This window comes from Procambarus clarkii, chromosome 64 (assembly GCF_040958095.1).
Source record: "Procambarus clarkii isolate CNS0578487 chromosome 64, FALCON_Pclarkii_2.0, whole genome shotgun sequence".
Lineage (NCBI taxonomy): Eukaryota > Metazoa > Arthropoda > Malacostraca > Decapoda > Cambaridae > Procambarus > Procambarus clarkii.
The window spans coordinates 17,228,013-17,255,964 of NC_091213.1; the positions used below are offsets into that span (position 1 = coordinate 17,228,013).

General features: G+C 45.0%; 1 protein-coding gene across 2 annotated transcripts in view; it reads right to left on the minus strand.

The window, feature by feature from the left end:
• The window catches only part of LOC123769025 (xanthine dehydrogenase/oxidase), a 170,241-nt gene that overhangs the window by 15,098 nt on the left and 127,191 nt on the right, over positions 1-27,952 (minus strand). For both annotated transcript variants that reach the window (XM_069309232.1, XM_069309233.1), the window contains 7 exons: positions 24,291-24,412; positions 23,817-23,981; positions 23,473-23,601; positions 22,351-22,487; positions 11,952-12,039; positions 2,275-2,436; positions 1,274-1,370 (listed from right to left, as the gene is read on the minus strand). In XM_069309232.1, coding sequence (XP_069165333.1) covers positions 1,274-1,370; positions 2,275-2,436; positions 11,952-12,039; positions 22,351-22,487; positions 23,473-23,601; positions 23,817-23,981; positions 24,291-24,412 — 900 coding nt within the window. The remainder of the gene's footprint in view (positions 1-1,273; positions 1,371-2,274; positions 2,437-11,951; positions 12,040-22,350; positions 22,488-23,472; positions 23,602-23,816; positions 23,982-24,290; positions 24,413-27,952) is intronic.

Consider the following 27,952-nt stretch of genomic DNA (forward strand, 5'->3'; position numbering starts at 1 on the left):
CCACCACCACACAAATGAACCATCCCCCCACACAAATGAACCATCCCCCCCACACTACTGAACCATCCACCCACACTACTGAACCATCCACCCAACACAAATGAACCATCCCCCCACACTACTGAATCATCCACCCACACTACTGAACCATCAACCCCACACTACTGAACAATCCACCCCACACTACTGAACCATCCACACTCACTACTGAACCATCCACCCCCACACTACTGAACCATCCACCCACACTACTAAACCATCTACCCCAAACTACTGAACCATCCACCCCACACTACTGAACCATCCACCCCACACTACTGAACTATCCACCCCACACTACTGAACCATCCACCCCCACACTACTGAACCATCTACCCCAAACTACTGAACCATCCACCCCACACTACTGAACCATCCACCCCCACACTACTGAACCATCTACCCCAAACTACTGAACCATCCACCCCACACTACTGAACCATCCACCCCCACACTACTGAACCATCTACCCCAAACTACTGAACCATCCACCCCACACTACTGAACCATCCACCCCACACTACTGAACCATCCACCCCCACACTACTGAACTATCTACCCCAAACTACTGAACCATCCACCCCATACTACTGAACCATCCACCCACACTACTGAACCATCCACCCCACACAAAAGAACCATCCACCCACACTACTGAACCATCAACCCCACACTACTGAACCATCCACACTCACTACTGAACCATCCACCCCCACACTACTGAACCCTCTACCCCACACTTCTCAACCATCCACCCCACACTACTGAACCATCCACAAATACAACTGAGCCATTCACCCGTACTACTGAAGCATCCACCCACACTGAACTATCCACCAACACTTCTGAACCATCCACCCACACTACTGAGTCATCCACCCACACTACTGAACCCATCCACCAACACTACTGAACCATCCACCCACACTACTGAACCATCCACCAACACAACTGAACCCTCCACCGACACAACTGAACCATCCACCCCACGCAACTGAACCATCCACCCACACTACTGAACCATCCACCCACACTACTGAACCATCCATTGAACCATACACCAACACAACTGAACCATTCACCCACAAAACTGCACTGAACCCTGCTATTGTACTTAAATATATATTCCTCTATCAAAGAGTTAGGTAGATGTCATGCTCTCTCATTTATGCAGGATATAATTTGGAAGAGTAAGACAGTGTTTGAGAAATGCTTGTACATTGATCCATCTCACCTTTGGAGGAGAGGACGCCGATCGGGTTGGGAGCATTTTGCAGGAAAGTCACTCTCAGGTCCACTGGAATGTCGAGAGCCATGGGCGGCTTGTAGTTCTGTTAAGTAAAGCATTAAAATATTGTTATACCTTCTTCACCTGGCTCCATGGCTCGTGTGTTCATGTTTTCATCACTTCTTTGTGTGCATAACCCACCTACAGTCTACTGGTTCCTACCATGTATGTAGTAACCCACTAACAGTCTATCAGATCCTACTATGTATTAAGTAACCCACCAACAGTCTACTGAATCCTATCATGTATTTAGTAACCCACCAACAGTCAACCGGATCCTACTATGTATGTAGTAACCCACTAACAGTCTATGGGATCTTACCATGTATTTAGTAACCCACCAACAGTCTACCGGATCCTACCACGTATGTAGTAACCCACTAACAGTCTACCGAATCCTACCATGTAATTAGTAACCCACCAACAGGCTACCGGATCCTACCATGTATCTAGTAATCCAGCAACAATCTACTGGATCCTTCCATGTATCTAGTAACCCATCTACAGAGTCTTCAAGAATCCATCATGAATACCGCCTCACCCACTACCCGCAGAGCCTACTAGTATGCTTGTAATATCGGTGACACTTCCTAGAGCCCCACTACTACCTATTGAGCCTTACAGAAACCATTCACTTCATGTAGAGCCTACCATAACACCACCCATTACGTGTAGACTCATCCACATCCTACCCTTCGGCCTCCAGTGCCTAGCAGAAATAACCCACAACTTATATAGTCTACCAGAGCCCACTCAACACATAGTAACCACCTACAGAGCCTCCCAGGGCTCACTCAGCATATAGTAACCACCTACAGAGCCTCCCAGGGCTCACTCAGCATATAGTAACCACCTACAGAGCCTCCCATCCAGCATATATTAACCACTTAAGAGAGAGACTAGCAAAGTAGAGGCAGCCTGCGGGAAGACAACATAGAGGAACCTACCCAGGTGCTGTCAGTGAGCCTCTGGCCGGTAGATGGATTATAGAGTGGTTGTTCAGTTAAGAAGAGTCCCTGGCCCATGATGAATGCTCCCTCCACCTGTCCGATGTCCACCAGGGGGCTGAGGCTGCGGCCCGCGTCCTCTAGGATGTCCGTCCGCAGAACCTGCAACACAACGGTAGCCGGAAGGTCAGTGTATGTGGCCATACACCCTTGTGTTGTCTGTGGTCATACACCCTTGTGTTGTGTGTGGCTATATATCCTTGTATTGTGTGTGGCCATATACACCTTTGTGTGCGAGTGGTCATACACCCTTGTGTTGTGTGTGGCTATACATCCTTGTATTGTGTGTGGCCATATACACCCTTGTGTGCGAGGGGTCATACACCCTTGTGTTGTGTGTGGCCATACACCCTTGTTTTGGGTGTGGCCATTCACCCTTGTGTGTGTGGCCATACACCCTTGTGGTGTGTGTGACCATACATCCTTGTGTTGTGTGTAGCCATGCATCCTTGCGTGTGTGGCCGTACACCCTTGTATAGTGTATATTCACCTAGTTGTCCTTGCAGGGGTGGAGCTTTGGCTCTTTGGTCCCGCCTCTGAACTGTCAGTCAACTGCTGTACAGATTCCTGACCCTACTGGGCTCTATCATATCTACATTTGAAACTGTGAATGGAGTCTGCCTCCACGACATCACTGCCTAATGCATTCTATTTGTTAACTACTGACACTGAAAAAATCCTTTCTAATGTCTTTGTTGCTCATCTGGGTACTAAGTTTCCACCTGTGTCCCCTTGTTCGTGTTCCACCCGTGCTAAAGGGTTTGTCTTTGTCCACCCCGGTGGACAAAGGCTCCCTTTGGGAGCCGGTCGGCCGAGCGGACAGCACGCTGCACTTGTGATCCTGTGGTCCCGGGTTCGATCCCAGGCGCCGGCGAGAAACAATGGGTAGAGTTTCTTTCACCCTGTGCCCCTGTTACCTAGCAGTAAAATAGGTACCTGGTTGTTAGTCAGCAGTCACGGGCTGCTTCCTGGGGGAGGAGGCCTGGTCGAGGTCCGGGCCGCGGGGACACTAAAGCCCCGAAATCATCTCAAGATAACCTCAAGATAAGCCCTGTCAATTCCCCTCAGAATTTTGTAGGTGGTTATCATGTCTCCTCTTACTCTTCTGTCTTCCAGAGACGTGAGTTTCAGCTCCTTTAACCTTTCCTCGTAGCTCATACCTCTCAGTTCCGGGACGAGTCTGGTGGCATACAGCTGAATAATTTTCTCTAACTTTGTCTTGTGTTTAACTAGGTATGGACTCCAAGCTGAAGCTGCATATTCCAGGATTGGTCTGACATAAGTTGAATATAGGGTCCTGAACGATTCCTTACTTAAGTTTCTAAAGGCTGTTCTTATGTTGGCCAGTCTAGCATATGCCGCTGATGTTATCCTTTTGATGTTGGCCTCTGGGGACTGCTTCGGTGTGATATCAACCCCCACATCTTTCTCTCTATTTGACTCTTGCAGGATTTCACCTCAAAGATGGAACCTTGTGTTCAGCCTTCTGCTCCCTTCGCCTAATTCCATTACTTTGCACTTTCCCGAGTTGAACTTTAGTAGCCATTTTCTAGTCCATTCCTCCAGTTTGTCCAGGTCGTCATATAGTCTCTGTCTATCATCATCTGTCTTGATTCTTCTCATAATTTTTGCAACATTAGCAAACATGGAGAGGAATGAGTCTATACCCTCTGGAATATCGTTTACATATATTAGAAACAGGATGGGTCCAAGTACAGAGCCCTGTGGGACTCCGTTGGTGACATCTCGCTACTCTGATGTCCCTACCCCCTCTCACAATTATTCTGTTTCCTTTTGCTTAGATACTCCCTTACCCACTGGAGCACCTTATCTTTTATTCCAGCCTGTTGCTCCAACTTTCGCAACAGCCATTTATGGGGTACTGTGTCAAAAGCTTTCTGACAGTCCAAGAAAATATAGTCTACCCACCCTTCTTTTTCCTGCCTAATTTGTGTTGCTTGGTCATAGAATTCTATTAAACCTGTGAGACACGATTTATCATCTCTGAACTCATGCTGGTGATGTGTTACAAAGCTATTTCCCTTCAGTTGTTCTACAAGCCTTTTTCCTTCACAATCTTGTCCATCACCTTGCATGGTATTCAAGTTAAGGAAACTGACCTGTAGTTCAGTGCCTCTTGCCTGTCACCCTTGTTGTATATTGGGACTACATTAGCTGTCTTCTAGCTTTCCGGTAGGTCTCCTGTTTCCAGTGATCTGTTATACACCATAGAGAGAGAGACACATTTCGTGCTTTTTGCACCTTCTTTTAGTATCCATTGTGATATTCTGTCAGGCCCAACAGCCTTTGTCACATTCAGCTCCAACAAATCCCTTTTGATCACTGGTGAGGTCAAAATCCTCCAAGGTTGCTTGGTTTGCCTCCTCTTCATTTAGCACAGGGGCTTCTCCTTGTTCTTTTGTGAAAACCTCCAGGAATCTCTTGTTGAGTTCTTCACACCCCTCCTTGTCATTCTCTGTGTATCTATTCTACCCTCTTCTCAGGTTCATCACTTGTTCCTTCACCGCGGTCTTCCTCCTGATGTGGCTGTGGAGCAGCTTTGGTTGGGTCTTAGCTTTACTCGCAATATCATTTTCAAACTGTCACTCTGCTTCAATCTTCACTCTGAGGTACTCATTTCGTGCCCTCTGGTATCTCTCCCGTCTCTCTGGCGTTCTGTTATTCCTGTAGTTACTCCATGTTCTTGTACTCGATTGCTTTGCTACCTTACACAAGGGTGTGTGTGGCCATACACCCTTGTGTTGTGTGTGGCCATACAACCTTGTGTTGTGTGTGGCCATACACCCTTGTGTTGTGTGTGGCCATACACCCGTGTGTTGTGTGTGGCCATACAACCTTGTGTTGTGTGTGCCCGCCATACACCCTTGTGTTGTGTATGGCCATACACCCTTGTGTTGTGTGTGGCCATGCACCCTTGTGTTGTGTGTGTAGCCATACACCCTTGTGTTGTGTGTAGCCATACACCCTTGTGTTGTGTGTGGCCATACACCCTTGTGTTGTGTGTGGCCATACACCCTTGTGTTGTGTGTAGCCATACACCCTTGTGTTGTGTGTGGCCATACACCCTTGTGTTGTGTGTGGCCATACACCCTTGTGTTGTATGTGGCTATACACCCATATGTTGTGTGTAGCTATTACACCCTTGAGTTATGGTGGCCATGCACCCGTGTTTTATGAGGCTATAAACCCGTCTATTGTGTGCCATACACCCGTGTAACGTGTGGCAATAAGTCCGTGTATTGTGTGGCCATAAATCCGTGTGATATGTGGATATTCACTCGTATTTTTTGTGGACTTAAACCCGTATTGTACTAAATACTTATATACTTAAGCTACTTGTACTTAAGCAACTTAAGTAGCGCGGGTTATGGTGAGCCCACAGTGAACATTCCTGGCTTAGGAACGGGGCTGTAACTGTGAAGATTTGTACATTTCTTGAGTATATATATAATGTTGGAAGAGAGGTACGGGAAAACACCATACTCAATGTAAGTAAATTAATCTCTTAATTCTAAATTAAAGTTAACTATTGCTAAAGTTAGGATTATTAATTACATAAATATATGATTTGCCCATATAATAAATAATTTTCCGGCAGGAAGGAGACAGAACCAATGTGAGTTACTGGAGACATTGACCACATGGTCAACCACATTGACCACATGGTCAACCACATGGTCAACCACATTGACCACAAGGTGTGTGGCCATTTGCACGTGTTGTGTAGCCATACACCCGTGTATTGCTTGAGGCAATACACGCGTGTTGTGTGTTCTCATACACGCGTGTTTTGTGTGAACAAACACCCCATGTGTTGTGTGACATACACCCGTGTACTCATAAACCTGTGTGTTTTGTGGCTATCCAACAGTGTTGTTTGTGTAGCAATACACCAGTGTGTTGTGTATGGCCATGCTCTCTAGTGTTGCTGTCATACACCCGTGTGCTGTGAGGCCATATCTTTGTAATGAGTAGCCATTCACCCCTGAGCAGTGTGTGGCCATACCCATATGTTGTGCGGGAATACACCTGTGTGTCGCACGTGTGTGGCCATATATCCGGGTGTCGCGTGTGTGGCCATACACCCGTGTGTCGCCATACACCCGTGAGTCGCGTATGTGGCTATACACCCGTGTGTCGCCATACACCCGTGAGTCGCGTGTGTGGCCATACACCCGTGAGTCGCGTGTGTGGCCATACACCCGTGTGTCGCCATACACCCGTGAGTCGCGTGTGTGGCCATACACCCGTGTGTCGCCATACACCCGTGAGTCGCGTGTGTGGCCATACACCCGTGTGTCGCGTGAGTGGCCATACACCCGTGTGTCGCCATACACCCGTGAGTCGCGTGTGTGGCCATACACCCGTGTGTGGCGTGAGTGGCCATACACCCGTGTGTAGCGTGAGTGGCCATACACCCGTGTGTCGCGTGAGTGGCCATACACCCGTGTGTCGCCATACACCCGTGAGTCGCGTGTGTGGCCATACACCCGTGTGTGGCGTGAGTGGCCATACACCCGTGTGTGGCGTGAGTGGCCATACACCCGTGTGTCGCGTGAGTGGCCATACACCCGTGTGTCGCGTGAGTGGCCATACACCCGTGTGTCGCCATACACCCGTGAGTCGCGTGTGTGGCCATACACCCGTGTGTCGCGTGAGTGGCCATACACCCGTGTGTCGCGTGAGTGGCTATACACCCGTGTGTGGCGTGAGTGGCCATACACCCGTGTGTGGCGTGAGTGGCCATACACCCGTGTGTGGCGTGAGTGGCCATACACCCGTGTGTCGCGTGAGTGGCCATACACCCGTGTGTCGCGTGAGTGGCCATACACCCGTGTGTCGCCATACACCCGTGAGTCGCGTGTGTGGCCATACACCCGTGTGTCGCGTGAGTGGCCATACACCCGTGAGTCGCGTGTGTCGCCATACACCCGTGTGTCGCGTGAGTGGCCATACACCCGTGTGTCGCGTGAGTGGCTATACACCCGTGTGTGGCGTGTGTAGCCATACACCCGTGTATTGCTTGATGCAATACACGCGTGTTGTGTGTTCTCATACACGCGTGTTTTGTGTGAACAAACACCCCATGTGTTGTGTGACATACACCCGTGTACTCGTAAACCTGTGTGTTTTGTGGCTATCCAACAGTGTTGTTTGTGTAACAATACACCAGTGTGTTGTGTATGGCCATGCTCTCTAGTGTTGCTGTCATACACCCGTGTGCTGTGAGGCCATATCTTTGTAATGAGTAGCCATTCACCCCTGAGCAGTGTGTGGCCATACCCATATGTTGTGCGGGAATACACCTGTGTGTCGCACGTGTGTGGCCATATATCCGGGTGTCGCGTGTGTGGCCATACACCCGTGAGTCGCGTGTGTGGCTATACACCCGTGTGTCGCCATACACCCGTGAGTCGCGTGTGTGGCCATACACCCGTGAGTCGCGTGTGTGGCCATACACCCGTGTGTCGCCATACACCCGTGAGTCGCGTGTGTGGCCATACACCCGTGTGTCGCCATACACCCGTGAGTCGCGTGTGTGGCCATACACCCGTGTGTCGCGTGAGTGGCCATACACCCGTGTGTCGCCATACACCCGTGAGTCGCGTGTGTGGCCATACACCCGTGTGTGGCGTGAGTGGCCATACACCCGTGTGTAGCGTGAGTGGCCATACACCCGTGTGTCGCGTGAGTGGCCATACACCCGTGTGTCGCCATACACCCGTGAGTCGCGTGTGTGGCCATACACCCGTGTGTGGCGTGAGTGGCCATACACCCGTGTGTGGCGTGAGTGGCCATACACCCGTGTGTCGCGTGAGTGGCCATACACCCGTGTGTCGCGTGAGTGGCCATACACCCGTGTGTCGCCATACACCCGTGAGTCGCGTGTGTGGCCATACACCCGTGTGTCGCGTGAGTGGCCATACACCCGTGTGTCGCGTGAGTGGCTATACACCCGTGTGTGGCGTGAGTGGCCATACACCCGTGTGTGGCGTGAGTGGCCATACACCCGTGTGTGGCGTGAGTGGCCATACACCCGTGTGTCGCGTGAGTGGCCATACACCCGTGTGTCGCGTGAGTGGCCATACACCCGTGTGTCGCCATACACCTGTGAGTCGCGTGTGTGGCCATACACCCGTGTGTCGCGTGAGTGGCCATACACCCGTGAGTCGCGTGTGTCGCCATACACCCGTGTGTCGCGTGAGTGGCCATACACCCGTGTGTCGCGTGAGTGGCTATACACCCGTGTGTGGCGTGAGTGGCCATACACCCGTGTGTGGCGCGAGTGGCCATACACCCGTGTGTGTCACCTCTCAGCTCTGATACTACTCTGGTGGCATACCTTTGAACCTTCTCTAACTTTGTTTTGTGTTTAATTAATTGTATACTCCAGGCTGGAGCTGGATACTCCAGCGTTAGTCGGACATATGCCGTATATAAGTTTTGAATGATTTTTTTTACAAATTTCTAAAGGCAGTTCTTATGTTGTCCAATCCAGCATACGCCGCTGATGATATCCGTTTGACGTGAGCTTCTGGGCTACAAGTTCGGTGTGATATCAAGCCCCAGATTTTTCTCTCCACTTGACTGTTGAAGGATTTCACCGCCTAGATTGTACACTTCTCCTAGTTACATTACTTTACACTTGAGTTAAACTTTAGTAGCCATTTTCTAGACTTTTCCTCTTATTTGTCCAGGTCTTCTTGTAGTCTGTCTGTCTACCTCTGTCTTGATTCTTCTCATAATTTTTATATCATCAAAAAATATTGAGAGGATTGAGTCTATGTTCTCTATAAGATCGTTTACATATACCAGAAACAGGATGGATCCAAGTACAGAGCCCTGTAGGACCCCGCTGGTGACATCTTGCCACTCTGAGTTCTTCCCCCTCACAACTACTTGCTGTTGTTGTTGTTGTTGTTGTTTAAGATTCGCTACTTGGAACTTTTTGTTCCAAGTAGCACGGGCTATGGTGAGTCCGTTGTCGACTTACCTGGCACAGGAGCGGGGCTGTAACTTGAGCTACTTGCTGTTTCCTGATGCTGAGATACTCCCTTATCTACTGGAACACCTTACCTGTTATTCCTGCCTATTTCTCCAACTTTCGTAACAGTCTCTTATGCGATACTGTATCAAAGGCTTTCTGTCAGTCTAAGCAAATGAAGTCTGCCCACCCTTCTCTTTGTTGCTTAATTTTGTCTCCATTACATTACAGACAACACACATGTTTGGGGACCCAGTGTCTATGAGCCATTACAGGAACCACCAATATGACTGGGGACCCAGCGGTCACGAGCAATTACATTCAGCGCCAATATGATTTGGGACCTAGCATCTACGATCCATTAGAGTCACCACCAATATGGCTGGGGACCCAACGTCTATGAGCCATTAGAGACAACGCCGGTATGACTGGGGACCCAGCGTCTATGAGTCGTGAGAAGCCCTACTAATATTATTGGGGACCAAGAGTTCGCGGGGCCAATAGAGGCAACGCCAATATGATTGGTGACCCAGCGTCTACGAGTCATTAGAGGCACTACCAATATGACTGTGAACCAAGCGTTCACTATCCATTAGAGGCACTACCAATATGACTGGGAACTATAAATAACTAGCAGGGAGGCTATTAAGAGCAACCAAGAACATTTGACTCCAAGGATAACCAAAGTCAGGAGATTGACTCACAAAAGTTTTGTAAACAATACTTTAGAGGATAGTATGTTTACTGAGAAGGTGAGTGGGTGGATGGGTCCATCTGGACCGTGGAGTGCCCCTGACACATTAAATGGTCTCATTATCATCGTTGCTATCTTGGAGATCACTGCTTCTAATGGTAAGATGGTGCTGGAGAACGACAGTAGCTACACTTGTTTCATCTGGACATTTTTGGGGTCCTTAAGCGGAACCTGACCGACGTGAAGCAGCGTTGCATGGTGTTCAACATATCGAGGCTGACCCTTGATAGTGCGCATGCCAGACTGTCTGAGGGGGAGGGTACCATTCGTGCCAACAGACTGAAGCAGGTAAAAATGGAGCCAGAGATCAACAATAACCAAATTCTCATCAATATATTTAAGATCAAAATATTTGGTCAGAGCCACGTGTCTCTCCCAGTGGGGCCTCCGGGCAAGACAGCACCTGTCAACATGTCCAGGGGTCCCCACACAGGTGGGTGTTGGCTGTAACTGTAGCTGGGCACCTGTTAGTGTCCGGGACAGGTGAGGGACCTTAAGACGCAACAAGGTCACAGATGTCACATCGGATGTCCTAACACAGACGGCTCTGTGTTAGTGCATGAGGAACACATTCAGTTGACAGCAACAACAACAGTTAATTAGCTCAAAGAACCCACTCCCACACCTTCCCTTCCCCAGTAATGTCGCAGTACTGGACATCACTGAGGCGGTTCCCTCTACTCAACACTTTTCTTCCTGAGTTATACTCTTCCAAGAGTTATACTCTGCACCATCCTGTGGTTTGTCGAAATTCAACATTGGGTGTTTATCTCCAGCAGAAATGGGTGTTTCCTTAAAAGAGCGTGCGAATGTTGGCGATAAGGAGGCTATCCGCATTTGTCCTATTTCCCGTAAAGGAAAATATGACATTTATTTCGACTTCTATCCAGTTATTCAGTCTTCAATTCTCCCATTGGCAGGGTCGTTGGTCTTCTGTTATTGGTACCAAACTACATGCTCTTAAGGGTAGCGTGTCCCTATGGCTTTCCTCCTACCACCGTAACTGGCTATGGGAAACAGCTCTGGCGAGGTTATGTCTTGGCCATATACGTTTAATTCATGGACATTTAATGGGTTGCTGCCTTGCTCCTTATTGTCCAAACTGCATTGTCCTTTTTACGGTCGTGCATATCCTTGTTGAATGTTCTGTTTTCCCAGGATGTGCGTTCGTCTTGCTAGCCAACAGTCCCTCGCAGTTATCTGTCCTTCGATAGTATCACTGGTGAATTGGTTCTTTTTGATATCGTTCGCCTTTTGCACTTTTGCTCTCGTATTGGCATAAATATTAGTGATATTTTGCGCCTTTTCAATATCCTGCACATTTGATGGTGCTACATAGCCTTCACGGCTTGGTGCCTTCCTTTGATTGCTACTTACTTGCAAAGGGAAACGTGCAACACCACTCACCAGGTAATGGAAGGCCACCAGTCTTCAGGTACTATCCAATCACCACTCACCAGGTACTGTCCAGTCACCACTCACCAGGTACTGTCCAGTCACCACTCACCAGGTACTGTCCAGTCACCACTCACCAGGTACTGTCCAGTCACCACTCACCAGGTACTGTCCAGTCACCACTTACTAGGTACTGTCCAGTCACCACTCAATAAGTACTGTCTGGTCACCACTTACCAGTTACTGTCTGGTCACCACTCACCAAGTACTGTCTGGTCACCACTCACCAGGTACTGTCTGGTCACCACTCACCAGGTACTGTCTGGTCACCACTCACCAGGTACTGTCTGGTCACCACTCACCAGGTACTGTCTGGTCACCACTCACCAGGTACTGTCCAGTCACCACTCACCAGGTACTGTCCAGTCACCACTCACCAGGTACTGTCCAGTCACCACTCACCAGGTATTGTCCAGTCAGCAGGTCCAGCTCCACCTCTGTACACGCCACACCGAACACGCTGTAACCCTTCACCTCGTCCACTCCATTCCTGTAAGATGGAGCGGTGAAGCAAAGGGGTACAGTAATACAATGGGTCATGTGAAGGAAGGGGTACTGTAATACAATTTGTCCAGTGAAGTACATCCCACTGGGACCATCTTTCTCTACCATTCGACAAGTACCTGCTCATAAAGTTTGAACAAATTAACGTATATAATATAAATATATACATATAATATTATAAAAAAGTAAATTACTAAAGTCAACAAGGGATACATACGGTGAAGCACAAATACAATACAATACATAAGACAATGGAGGTGTGTGGCAAGTGTTATAAAGCATTTGGAAGATGTATTGTAGGCGTCAAATGTTGAATCTGCAACACATGATTTCACCTGAGCTGTGCAGAATTATGTAAACCATGCACAAACAGACAAGGAATATACTGGATTTGCAACAATGACAGGTTAATAAGAGAAAAGATAACCCAACTGATGAATGTTATACCCGAGGCACACAGATTAACATTCACAGAAAAACTACCAGCGATAAATGCGGACTGTGAAAAGACAACATTGGATAACGACAATAACTCAGGTACTGGTAGTTTAGAGAACCACAGCAGTAGTGTGGAGGGAGAGGATATTGTGGTACAAAACAGCAGCAATATTGCAGAGTCAGGTAATATAAGCAATGAGAGCAACAGTGGGAAAGAGTGCATAAACGAAGGAATTGGGACAAAAACCGTAGATGACTCTAATAAAGAGTTTGACAAGACAGGCACAGGTATAAATTACATGGAAAAAATCTGAGAATATTTGTAAATTCTATGCACAATGAATCTGCATATATGAGAAAAATATCCAAAATGCACTTTTCTGCATCCTCGAAAATGCAGGAACATGTTGGCGGGCGTTGCATGCCATTTTAGAATGGAGTGCAGATACTTCCTCCCTAAACTAAGTTAATTTACAATTACTGACCAAAAAAATACAATCTTCAGTGCCCGGAATTCCACGTGAGAGGTACACAGCGTTATTGACGGGAAGATCAATATAATATTACTGTTTTTTTTTGAGGCAGGCAGCAACAGAGTAGAACATATAGGAGAGAGGAACAGGCAGATAGAACCACTGCAGGATTACAGAGGGATAGGTAGATATCCACAGGATTGGAATATAAGTCATCATCAAGCACACAGGTACTACACCACACAACACCCGTACTACTACCAAAACTGGATGAACTACTACCATAACTGCACACCCTGGAGCAGGGTGGAGAGGGGGGAGAATTACCAAAGCCCACCAGAAGTGACACACACAATATGGAAAATCATTCATATTTGCAAACATACAAGGCCTAAAGTCAAAATCAAGAAATAAAGTTAAGTTCATATATGGCCTTCTAATAGAATCGAACTCAATATTTGGTGCATTTACAGAAACCCACACGAAAGACTACATGGATAGTGAAATATGGATCCCAAATTATAATCTATATAAATGTGACAGAGTAATTAGGTCAAGTGGAGGAGTAGGTCTGTATATTAAGGAGGAACTGGCATGCACAGAGCTCATAAACTCGAAAAATGAGGTGGTACAGGTACTTGGAATCAAGGTAGAAAATATAATTCTAATTATTATTCTAATATTCAAACCGGCAGATGCAACAGTCGAGGAATTCACTGAGCAGATACACAAAATAGAGACTATCCTTGATAACCTAGCATATTCTTGATAACCTAGCATACCCAGTACCAGATATTATCTTTCTTGGAGACTTCAATCTACCCAGTTTAAAATGGAGAATAGCAAACAATAACATTCGGCAGGAAATCAACCTGGAAATAACCAACTGCAAGTCAGAGAACTACTGAGATTCTGTGAAAAATTCTCGCTCAATCAGCAGATTACAGATCAAACTAGGAATGAAAACACGCTGGACCTGATATTCACGAACAATGCTGAGCAAATCAGACACATACAATCTCAGACACTACATTCTCAAACCACAAGATCATTTAAGTGCAAACTAACATTAATAACTGTAATAGGCCCAATTAAGATAAACAACAAGTGAGAAGGGTTATTCAGTAAACTAAATTTTAATAATAAAAGGATAGACTGGGAGAAAATAAACAGGGACCTTACAAACATTAAATAGGAAACTGTTCTAAGTAAAAAAATTCTACACAAGAATAGAAAAACTGACTTCTGAAGCATATGAAGTCTGTCTGAAACATATTCCTTTGAGGAAAGCCAGAAAACGGTCCAACATACAAAGAGAACGCAGACGACACTACAAAAGAAGAAAAAATATAACGGAAATGCTTAAGCACACACGACTTTCCATACAAAGAAGGAATAATTTAAATAAGGAAATTGAATAAATCGAACAGAGACTGAAACATCAATATCAGATTGAAGAAAGTCAACTAAAACAGAAAGCAATTCAAGAAATAAAAAAATATTTCTTCACATATGCGAAATCTAAAGCTAAAACCACTGCCAGTATTGGACCTATTCGTACAAGTGAAGGTTCATTCACGGAGGATGACAAAGAAATTAGTGAAATCCTAAATAAGCAGTATGAGGACATGTTTAGCACTCCAATAAACAGCATGAAAGTGGAAAATCTGGACAACTTCTTTATGCATGATATCCAAACCCCCTGTAAATATAACTGATATCAAGACGAGCTTGGCAGCTTTTGAAAGGGAAATTGACAACATGCCCAGGCACTCAACAGGGCCAGACTCATGAAATTCAAACTTAATAAAGAAATGCAAAGTGCCAGTAGCGCAAGCATTCAGTATAGTGTGGAGGAAGAGTTTAAACATTGGGAGGATATCAGATACGCTTAAATCAGCAGACATATCCCCATTACACAAAGGAGGGAGTAAAGCATTGGCAAAGAATTACAGACCAGTTGCACTAACGTCTCACATAATAAAAGTATTTGAAAGAGTGATCAGGAGTCAGGTCTCTATTTTCATGGAAACCATTGACCTCCACAACCCAGGCCAACATGGATTTAGAGCAGGAAGATCATGCCTCTCACAGTTACTTGACCTCTACGACAAAATCACTGAGGCATTAGAAGAAAAACAGAATGCAGATGTGGTATACAAGAACTTCGCAAAAACATTCGATAAATGTGACCATGGTGACCATGGAGTGATAGAACACAAAATGAGGTCAGTGGGAATAACTGGTAAAGTAGGACGCTGGATACTCAGTTTTCTGTTGAAAAGAACAGAAAGAGTAACAGTCAACCGTATAAAATCGAGTTAAACCACATTTAAAACTCTGTTCCTCAGGGGCACAGTTATTGCACCACTGTTTTTCCTTATTCTCATATCAGATACAGACTCAAATACAAGTCACTGCTTCGTATCATCCTTTGCAGATAACACCAAAATCAGCATGAAAATTACCTCTGTTGAAGACATTGAAAAACTAAAAGCAGATATTAACAATGTTTCGACTAGGCAGCAGAAAATAAAATTGTTTAACAGTGATAAATTCCATGTATTCAGGTACAGTAAAAATGAGGACCTTAAACATAATTCAGGGTACAAAACACAATCAAACCTGTCCATAGTAGGAAAACCGCATGTAAAGGATTTGGGAATAATTATTTTTGACGACCTAACGTTTAGGGAGCATAATCAAGCAAATATTGCTTCATCCAGAAAAATGATAGGATGGGTTACGAGAAATTTCATATCCAGGGATCCCATCACAATGGTTGTACTATTCAAATCGCTTGTGCTGTCCCGTCTTGAGTACTGCTCAGTACTTAATTTCCCCTTCAAAGCAGGAGAGATTGTTGAAATAGAGGGAGTACAGAGAACATATACGCACGCATAAACGCAATAAAGCACCTAAATTATTGGGATCGTCTCAAAGCTCTCCAAATGCACTCACAAGAAAGGAGACGAGAGAGATATCAAATAATATACACGTGGAAAATACTGGAGGGCCAGGTCCCAAATCTACACTGTAAAATAACAACATACTGGGTGAACGATATTGAAGAATATGCAGAATAGAACCAGTGAAGAACAGGGGTGCCTGTTCTCAGTGCCTGCACAATCAGAGAACACTTTATAATCATCAGAGATCCACGTTTGTTAAACATCATCCAAGCGAGCTTAAGAAATATTGCGGGATCAATGTGAATATCTTCAGGAGAAAACTAAATTTTGTAAAGGAAGTGCCGGACCAACCGGGCTGTGGTGGGTATGGGGGCCTGCGGGCCGCTCCAAGCAAAAGCCTGGGCTCGGGCCGGGTTTGGGTAGTAGACGAACTCCCAGAACCCCAACAAGCAGATATCAAGCAGGGAGGAATGAGGTACAGTAATACAATGGATCCAGTGAAGGAAGGGGGGGGGGGGTAGAGTAATACAATGGGTCTAGTGAAGGAAGGGGGTAGAGTAATACAATGGGTCTAGTGAAGTATGGGGAAACAGTAATACAATAGGTTCAGTGTAGCAAGGGGAACAGTGATGCAAGGAGTATAGTGATGCAAGAGACATAGTGATGTAAGGGGTACAGTGGTGATGCAAGGGGTACAGTAATTATGCAAGGGGGTACAGTGGTGATGCAATGTGTACAGCGGTGATGCAAGGGGTACAGTAGTGATGTAAAGGGTACAGTGGTGATGCAATGGGTACAATAATACCATGGCGTACAGTGATGATGCAAGGAGTACAGAGGTGATGCAAAGGGTACAGTGGTAATGCAAGGAGTACAGTGGTGATGCATAGGGTACAGCGGTAATGCAAGGAGTACAGTGGTGATGCAAAGGGTACAGTGGTGATGCAAAGGGTACAGTGGTGATGCAAGAAGTACAGTGGTGATGTAAGGAGTACAGCAGTGATGCAAGGAGTACAGTGATGATGCAAAGGGTACAGTGGTGATGCAAGGAGTACAGTGATGATGCAAAGGGTACAGTAGTGATCTTGAGGTTATCTTGAGATGATTTCGGGGCTTTAGTGTCCCCGAGGCCCGGTCCTCGACCAGGCCTCCACCCCCAGGAAGCAGCCCGTGACAGCTGACTAACACCCAGGTACCTATTTTACTGCTAGGTAACAGGGGCATACGGTGAAAGAAACTCTGCCCATTGTTTCTCGCCGGCGCCTGGGATCGAACCCAGGACCACAGGATCACAAGTCCCACGTGCTGTCCGCTCGGCCGACCGGCTCCCTATGCATGTAGTGATGCTAGGGGTACAGTGGTGATGCTAGAGGTACAGTGGTGATGCTAGGGGTACAGTGGTGATGCTAGGGGTACAGTGGTGATGCTAGGTGTACAGTGGTGATGCAAAGGGTACAGAGATATAAGGGGTATAATCATACAAGGGGTACTATAATACAAAGGGTACAATAATACAAGGGGGTACAGAGATACAAGGGGTGCAGAGATACAAGGGGTACAATAATATAAGAGGTACAATAATACAAGGGGGTACATAGATACATGTGGAAAAGAGATACAAGGGGTACAATAATACAAGGGGGTACAGAGATACAAGGGGGTACAGAGATACAAGGGGTATAATAATATTACAATGGGTGCCGGGATACAAGGGGTACAATAATACAAGGGGGTACAGTAAGGCAATGAATACATAAGTGGCACAATGAATGAAGGTCTGTAGTGAAGTAAGAACCACAGTGATGAAGAAAAGTGGGACCATTGGTGTTGTGTTGCATTAGAACAGTGACAGCAAAACAGTGAAGACGGACCACAGTGACATTATGCTGGAGGACTACAACAGTGACACTGTGCAGGAGGACTACCACAGTGACACTATGCATGAGGACTACCACAGTGACACTGTGCAGGAGGACTACCACAGCGACACTATGCAGAAGGACTACAGTGACTGTTTTAAACACTGGTAAGAATGATGCTGTTAGGCGGATGTATAATGATGAATATGAGGACACTGGTGTACATCTGTAAAGAGTACACTAGCTTATGTGGGTACATGAGTACACTGGTGTACACTAGTTTATGTGGGTACATGAGTACACTGGTGTACACCTGTGCACCAGTTCACAATTGAAAAATAAATGAATGGTGCTCTGCCATTTTTAGAGATCATGATTCATAGAATCGGTAGCAGTTTCAAATTCAGTGTATATAGGAAGCCTACCAATGTGTGCTCGTATGTTCATTTTTACTCAAATCATCCTATTCAGGTTAAGCGGGCAGTTTTTTCTGGTATGTTTCTCAGAGCCCTGAAGGTTTACAGTCCGGATTTTTTTGATGAAGAAATAACGAATATATTTGAAATTGGGAAAAAGTTAAAATACTCAAAATCGGTATTGGATCTTGCGTTTGGTCAAGCAAAAAGGACGTTCTACAAACAAGCTCCCAAGTCTAAACCAGAACTGAAAAACTCGTTGATATTACCATATTCTGATAGTCTAGTATATCTGGCCCCAGCCCTGAAAAACCTTAATATGAACCCAGTGTTCAAAAATGATAATACAGTTAGGTCCATGTTAATTAAGAACTCGCCCTCGTCTGTAGCAGGTTGTGTGTACTCCATCCCTTGTAATGAGTGTGCATGTGTTTACATCGGTCAGACTGGCAAATCTCTTTCCTCGCGTTTAAAACAACATTCATATGCTATTCGTACAGCTCAGCACTCCAGTGCATTGTATTTGCATTCTAGTTTGTGCAATCATTCATATGCTATTCATATGAATGATTGCCCCCTCTACTTCAGAGGGGGCAAAATGCATTGTTAAAAGTAAGGGTTTTGTTGAACGAAATGTGATCGAGTCTGCTTTAATCAAATACTGTAACAACAGCCTTAAAGTGAGCCCTGGTATTTACAAGTTGGATCCCCATATAAGCCTCAATATAGCACGTCAATACAATATAGCATCCATTTAACTATGTATAGCACTTTTATATATCTTCCAGTTCTGTTTATTAATGGGAGCTGCCTTAAATGAGCCAATGGGCCCTCTGCAATTACCTTCTTTCTTACATTTCCTTTCCTTCACCATTTCTTGGTGGTCAGGTGATCTGCCCTGGCGGGTATAAAGGTCTGATCAACAATGTTTCCACCTCGGCCACCATTTGGTCACCATTTGGTCCGGGAGACATCTCCCGTCACGCAGGGTGCAGTCGCACCTCCACAGATCTCCAGTATCAGCTCTTGATACTGGTAATGGCTCAAAAGGGCCACCACTTACGGGCTATTCATGCCCGTGCCACCTTTTGGGTGGCTTAATCTTCATCAATCAATCAATCTTCCTCATCACACGCGGGAGACATCTCCCGTCACGCAGGGTGCAGTCGCACCTCCACAGATCTCCAGTATCAGCTATTGATACTGGTAATGGCTCAAAAGGGCCACCTCTTACGGGCTATTCATGCCCGTGCCACCTTTTGGGTGGCTTAATCTTTATCAATCATCAATCTGTTTCCACCTCCATTCTACTTTGCTCTGATGAAGGCGATGTAGCCGAAAACGCGTTAAGCATTCTATATTTTTCACATGTGGTTTTTCCGCATACTTAGATCAGTGTTTTTTTATTATTGTTGCATACTGTGGATGCTTTATGTTATTCTGCACCGACCATGCCCATTCCTCCACTTGTTCACATCAATCAAGTTCCCCCCCCCTCCGCCCATTCCTTTGGCGACAAAATGGTTACTGTACCATAAACATTTGTGCAATATTAGAAGTCAAGAGCCAGATCCAGTCAAAACCAACCAGGGCTATCATTTAAGACAGTGACTGATTAAAGTAGACTCAATCAAATTTTGCTCAACGAAACCGCCGCTACGGGCAATGCTTTTGATGCTCTTCAATATCTTCCAGCCCCCCTCGAGTCCCATCTCCAACTTTTTTCCCCAAGATCCCATCTCTCCCTTTCTTTCCCCTCTCATATCCACCTCTCCTCCCCTCTCTCACAGTCCCCCCCCCCACCCGTCTCTCACCTCTCCTCCCGTTCTTTCTTCCTCTCCAACTGCCTCTCTCTTTTTCTCAGGAAAATTATATAACAGAGCACAAACTGATGAATAAGTGTACAGATAACACAACCAATATTTCAGACTTTATGCCACAAAACTCACATGGGGTTGGAATCTCTATATAAAGGGATATATTTTTTAAAGTTTTTAACGTAAGAGTTCTCTGACTAGCCTATGACGATCTCCTACCCGACATGCTCATGGGGGTAGTTTGGTTGAGGTGAGCCCTAAGCCCCTGGCCTCCAACCTTGGACAGACATTCCCTCTCTTATAAATATAAATAGAAAGCAATTAATGCAAGGCTTTGCTCCTCTTGGTGATATTTTATTTCATACCACCTCCAGCACCTCTTAGTTTTTCTATCCCTCTCAAATGAGTAACTTATCTTCGCACAACCATAAAGACCTGACGTCTCTTGATGAGTTTCTCGTACACTTCTCTGTTATTTCAAGTGAATGAGTCCTCTCCTATCTTTATTTAAAATCCGTGCTACTTAACTGTAGTTTTATCTTGATGATGCTGTGAATCAACTTTGCTTCTGCTGGAATGTCCATTCCTAGCTGATTTTCTGCCATACTTCTCACTCTGAGATATTCATTCCTGACCCCATGAAACCCCTCTCTATTTTCTCTATACTTTTATTTAGTTTTTTTTTTTTGTCCTCGTGCTAATGCACGTCGCTTCCTTACAGCTTTTGTTAAATCAAAATCAGTTATTGTCTTTCCTCTGAACTGCTAATTTGCTGACTGCCTGTGAGCAAATCCCGTTAAAGAAGTCCATCATTTACAGTATTGACTTTCCCTTGAGTTCTATCTTTCATGGAATTTTTAACAGACGTTCTCTCATTTCCTCTTACTTTCATCTTTGATATGCCAATCTTTCACCTCCAGGTCTGAATACCAAAGAGGGCATTGCTTTTGCTACAAGGTATTCAAATGCCGCCTCACAGTGGTCCTTTGGTCCTTCCCTGATCCCTTATTACCAGGGAAGGTTAGAAATTTCAGTTCCTCTATATCTCGCTAATTCATTGTGAATATCAGGTAAATCAGGCCATTTTTTGCTATCCTCAGTCTTGTGGGTCTATTGTTATACATAGGAAGTTCCTTGTTTTCACTTCCAAGAATTTAGCTCTCCATCACGAGAGCTCTTTCTAAAGAGCTAAAGACCTTTTTAGATCTTTCTGTGGAGCTCCTTATTCTTCAAATCTTTCTTACCCTGATTGAAGTCCCCTTATGATTAAGATTAAGAGTCGCGACTAATTCCCATTTGCAACTGAGGTAGAAATTACTGGCCTATTGCTCCAGCCATACTCCTGCCTCGGTCTTCTGACGTTGTGTGGAGGATCATATATTACTGCTGCTCTTACCTAGTGTCCTCTCATCCTTATGTTTCTGTTATATACTCAGTAAATCCATTGCATTTTTGACAGCTTCTTGAATAGCTAGCCATTCCCAGTCAATTTGGGTATTCACCCTTGCTCTCTTCCTTTCCTCTGCTGTTTGAAAACAGTAGTCTTGGGGAGTATTGCATAAGTTATGACTCTTGACACTTTCGTTTTTCGTTTTTTTTTACACAATTACATACAAGTTTTCCTGGAAAGCTTGTAATTCCTTCTGTAATTAAATGTCGGTGTACAAGACTATTTATCACACTTTTCTCTTTGTATTCTTACGTGTAAGTTCCATCGTCTTCCATTCCCTGTAAGGGAATGGAGGACGATGGAACTATACACTTCCTTCACTATACAAAGTTGTATAGTGAAGGAGTTGAAGGGGTTTGGTGCTATTTACTATTTTATGGGAATTTAGGGGTGAAGTAGGGGAAGAGGATCAGAGAGGATATGAAAGAAGAGTAGACGAGTGGGGTGTGGATTAAATGCATGGGGGGTGTTAGGTATTATCAAGCTGTGAGCGGGTGTGAGGAAATGAATGATTTATGCTGCTGCTGTTGTGGTTGATCCTGGGGTGGTCGAGTTGGAGGATGAAGGTTTTTCATTCCCTTCCCTTTCCCTGCACTTTAATTGCCTTTCTAGCAGTTGGCTAGTGCTCCTTGCTGCTTTCTGTGAAGTGGTTACATGCATTACTTCCTGCAATGCTTTCTTAGCCTCCGGGACCGTTGCCAAAATCTCCGTAAATGTAAACATTCCTGATGAAGGTTCTTTTTCTGTTCAGTTGCTTACTACATAGTACAGTTTACTGCAAAAAAATGCACATTGATATAGTGCCCGTTGACACAGTGTAATATAATGCAATGCACAGTGATAGAAAACAAACATACGGTGGACATTAAGAAGAAAAGCTCCCAAGACACGAGAAACACAGTGACAGACTGTGCCTAACAACTCTGCCTTACACGTATCTCTGGGAGATATCCACGCCCTGGTTGTAGGCTGTGAGCACCAGCTCCTGCCACGATACGTCTCCGCCGCCCATTGCTTCCTTGACGGCTTCCAATCGCTCCTTGATCATCTTGCATGCCTCGGCCACCACCTGGAGAACAGTCTCGGCTTAGCAACAACCAGCCGTTACTAACTCAGGTTCATTCAGTAAGTAAATAAGAAAAGACTATTGTTATATATTCATATTACGGAATTTTGTTATTTGCATTACAGCACATTCTATAATACTCTTACGGACAAATCTTTCATTTGCCTTTCAAATCTTTCAGTATACCCTAATCTACCTAACATTACTGGCCAGGAATGACTAAGATTTAATGAGTTATCGGATAAAGAACACTTCCCTTATTGTAGATGAAGATTGTACTGATGATGGGCGCTGTTTACACCCCACAACACCGAGTTTATAGGGAAAATTGTGGAGCGTATTGCAGCTCCAGCGAGATGTTTATTTACGTTAAATTTAATGGCGCCTCCCTCCCACTCACGCATCGAGCGTCTTGTCCAGACGTTTATCAAGAAGTGGAAGGAGGTTTTATATTTAAGATGTTTTAGTACTGATTATTGAGATCGTTCATGGGAAATGTTTTTATGATGTTTACAGTCCAGACATTTTTGTTTAAGATAAATTTCTAATATTTCAACTGGTGAATTTAATAGTGACGTGGCAATGATATTCCCATATTCTTCCGGGGAAAATTCCACTGGATTCTCGTTTTCTTTGAATGAATAAATTAGTACACTATCCGCAGTAACATTAACTACATATTATATTAAATGTTAGTAATACTGTCTTTTTTTCCGATAGAAGTAGGCCTATTATAGTGTTCGGGATACTCATGTGGTAGTAGGCTGCAGTGTTCCAGCCTCACATGGAAAAGAAGGCCTATCCTTTGTGTAAAATGACTGAACTAATGTCACTGACGTTCATGAGTCTCTCTGAGTGAGAATAGCGCTATTAGCCTTTATTATAACGAGTGTTGAGCCGATATGAGTTAACGTGTTGATGCTAACATCGCATGTGACCATAATGCAGGCTGCAACATATAGAACATACACAAGGACTTGTGACTCACGTAGCTAGCAGTGTCGGAGCCAGTTGAGCCCCCAGTGCAGGTGGAGTTGGGGTTGGTGTGGGTTGTGGTGGGCATTACGCTCACATACTCCAGAGGAACACCGAGCTCATACGCGGCACACTGGGCTGTCTGCAACACACAATATCCTCACTAAAATTTTATAACACGAGAAAAGTATGAGATCAATATATGGAGATGCGGACTGACTAGTAAATATGTTCCGGTGGTGTCAAAGTTGAAGATGAAAAGTGAACAGGACATGAAGATCTAGAGTCAGACAGATGGACACAAGCATCTGTGTCCATCTGCTTGACACAAGCAAACTGAGAAAGAGCCAAGCTGACCTTAGTGTTGATACCCTGCCCCATCTCAGTGCCACCGTGAGAGATTGTCACGGTGCCATCGTGAGCGTCCACAGCGACCATGGCACTGAAGGGCATCACCAGGTTCACGCCGTATGGCCACAACATGGGCATCACTGCCAGACCCCGCTTCTTCCACAGGTTCTCCTGAAAGGGCGAGAGCAGGACGTAACATTATATTACACTCCTAACAGTTTTGTTTAAACAGAACATGCATGATGACTGCCTTATCACCGACTCGTCTAAATTAGCGAAATCTAGAGAACACTCACGAAATATTTTTGAAAAGTTGAATTCTAATATACAGATCATCTTAGACGATTGGCATCTACAAAAATGTGATACTTAATAGTTGAAATCTATGTATATATCTAAAAAAAAAATGGAATAATTCAAAGACGGTGGTCTTTCGTTGAACGGTGAACTGATATAATAACTGTCATCTCCTGCACTGACCTTGTTGAACTGGGTGATATCTGTCTTCCGACTCTCCACATCAGCCGTTACCTTAATCTGCTCAATCATGTCCGAGAGGAGATTTCTGGGAACTATGATTTCCTCTGGTATTTTCGACATTTCTGTGAACGTGTTAGAGCTGGAATAGTTAACATGTCACCTTACGAGTGGGCTCAGCAAACTACTTATTTGTGCATTAAACATGATGAGTACTGTGGGCGGCCTGGCGGATCTGTGGTGGTTTGAGGACATTATTGAACAAGATGTAGCAGGAGGTTATCCTCTTGAGGGAGCATGCGAACAACAAGGACAGACTTTAAACAATCACTAACTCGTCGTGCCATAATGGATAACGGTTTTAAAAATACCATAAAGAAACATGGTGTCCCTGTCGTGAAAACTTCTAATGCGTTATCTGCGTCCGAGGACGAGTGGTCGAGGGAGGTGACACAAGCAACTGCAAAAGCAAGTAAGAGGATCTTGTTTGAGAGGATGTGCATGATAAATATATGGGAAGGATTTTCTGGCTAAGAATAGGATAAGTTAATAATTTACTATATGGGAGTGGTTAGTGGGAACATTGCTGACAGTAAAGATAAAGTTAAGGCTCTTGATGTAAAGAGAACACATTATTAGGCCAGCCCGTCTGTCTAAGATTTCCCAACGTCAAGAAATTGTCATACTAAAGTGCCCATATCCTAACCTACCAGAGGACCCAAAACAGAAAACGGAGCTGAATGTTAATTTCGCGAGCCACTATTATTTCCTAGTGCGACAATATTTGGTCTTAGATAGGAAATACGTCAAAATGCGACATTCTATTACGAAGAGGGGTTGGATTAGCTTAGTGCAGGCAGGAATGATATTAATCAAGTTTGGAGCAAGGAAACAGTAAACAAGAATAAGACAGGGGCGAGATGCATTGTGTCTTTGTGATGTTATACTGCTCTTAAGACGCTCATACACAAACAATTTGTACCATAAGTAGCTGGCACCTGCAGCGGTGAGTCCCACACTGAGGAACTATAGCAGCGGTGAGTCCCACACTGAGGAACTATAGCAGCGGTGAGTCCCACACTGAGGAACTATAGCAGCGGTGAGTCCCATACTGAGGAACTATAGCAGCGGTGAGTCCCATACTGAGGAACTATAGCAGCGGTGAGTCCCACACTGAGGAACTATAGCAGCGGTGAGTCCCACACTGAGGAACTATAGCAGCGGTGAGTCCCACACTGAGGAACTATAGCAGCGGTGAGTCCCATACTGAGGAACTATAGCAGCGGTGAGTCCCACACTGAGGAACTATAGCAGCGGTGAGTCCCACACTGAGGAACTATAGCAGCGGTGAGTCCCACACTGAGGAACTATAGCAGCGGTGAGTCCCATACTGAGGAACTATAGCAGCGGTGAGTCCCACACTGAGGAACTATAGCAGCGGTGAGTCCCACACTGAGGAACTATAGCAGCGGTGAGTCCCATACTGAGGAACTATAGCAGCGGTGAGTCCCATACTGAGGAACTATAGCAGCGGTGAGTCCCACACTGAGGAACTATAGCAGCGGTGAGTCCCATACTGAGGAACTATAGCAGCGGTGAGTCCCATACTGAGGAACTATAGCAGCGGTGAGTCCCACACTGAGGAACTATAGCAGCGGTGAGTCCCATACTGAGGAACTATAGCAGCGGTGAGTCCCACACTGAGGAACTATAGCAGCGGAGAGTCCCACACTGAGGAACTATAGCAGCGGTGAGTCCCACACTGAGGAACTATAGCAGCGGTGAGTCCCATACTGAGGAACTATAGCAGCAGTGAGTCCCATACTGAGGAACTATAGCAGCGGTGAGTCCCACACTGAGGAACTATAGCAGCAGTGAGTCCCATACTGAGGAACTATAGCAGCGGTGAGTCCCATACTGAGGAACTATAGCAGCGGTGAGTCCCACACTGAGGAACTATAGCAGCGGTGAGTCCCATACTGAGGAACTATAGCAGCAGTGAGGGCCCATACTGAGGAACTATAGCAGCAGTGAGTCCCATACTGAGGAACTATAGCAGCGGTGAGTCCCACACTGAGGAACTATAGCAGCGGTGAGTCCCATACTGAGGAACTATAGCAGCGGTTAGTCCCATACTGAGGAACTATAGCAGCAGTGAGTCCCATACTGAGGAACTATAGCAGCGGTGAGTCCCATACTGAGGAACTATAGCAGCAGTGAGTCCCATACTGAGGAACTATAGCAGCGGTGAGTCCCACACTGAGGAACTATAGCAGCAGTGAGTCCCATACTGAGGAACTATAGCAGCGGTGAGTCCCATACTGAGGAACTATAGCAACGGTGAGTCCCACACTGAGGAACTATAGCAGCGTTGAGTCCCATACTGAGGAACTATAGCAGCGGTGAGTCCCACACTGAGGAACTATAGCAGCGGTGAGTCCCATACTGAGGAACTATAGCAGCGGTGAGTCCCATACTGAGGAACTATAGCAGCGGTGAGTCCCACACTGAGGAACTATAGCAGCGGTGAGTCCCATACTGAGGAACTATAGCAGCGGTGAGTCCCACACTGAGGAACTATAGCAGCGGTGAGTCCCACACTGAGGAACTATAGCAGCGGTGAGTCCCACACTGAGGAACTATAGCAGCGGTGAGTCCCATACTGAGGAACTATGTTGGGAGTGATGACAACAAGAAAAAAAGGCTAAAATTTACTGATATTGATGTTTACAGTTATTTCTATTTAGAACTTGGGACTTATTAAGAGCGAATCCTGGTCGGTGGAAAGCTGTAAACAAGATAATCTTGCTGGTGATGAGGATGAAAAAAGTTTATACACAAATAAAAATATTAAGGAGTACAGTGACCTTAAGTAAAATGATACATTTCTCCAAATTAAATTGTTAAAAATATAACTAATTATTTAAGTGCGCTTGTGTGCAAATAAATAAATGATATTATTGTGATGAAACAAACATTGATGAATGTAGATAACAGGGATCATCCTCGCTATACAAACTGAATAATTACAAAAGGTTTCACATTCACAGCCAGAATAGATACATGTTGGAACGTAATAATATATGTCAGTCAAACTGTAAAAAGTTGTGATAAACACGAACTCATATCTGACCTAAATACGGAAACCATTTGAACTAAACTAAATATAATTAATGATTGACTAGTAATAGGTCATGCAACCTGGCAATATAGGCAGGATGGCATATATTTGAAGAAATGTTGTAGGCATCACAATCTAGTAATGTTTGCATTTCACGTGACTAATTTGAGTAAAATAAACCGAGCCAATAAAATAAGGAACGTCGAGAATAAAGAATTTTTAGAAATAGAAGAAGACATCTTTCTTAAACACTCGATTATTGAGCAATCATATGAGAACAATGTATTAGAGTTCATGCCGACCAGCAGTGAAACACTAGTAAATAACATGGAGAACAATGTATTAGAGTTCATGCCGACCAGCAGTGAAACACTAGTAAATAACATGGAGAACAATGTATTAGAGTTCATGCCGACCGACACTGACACACTAGTAAATAACATGGAAATAGGGAGTGAGTTAGGAACTAGAATCATAAGAGAATAGTGTTTATAATAGCAAGGAAACGTTATGGAGGAGAAAGGGCTGATAAAGTTCTAGATTT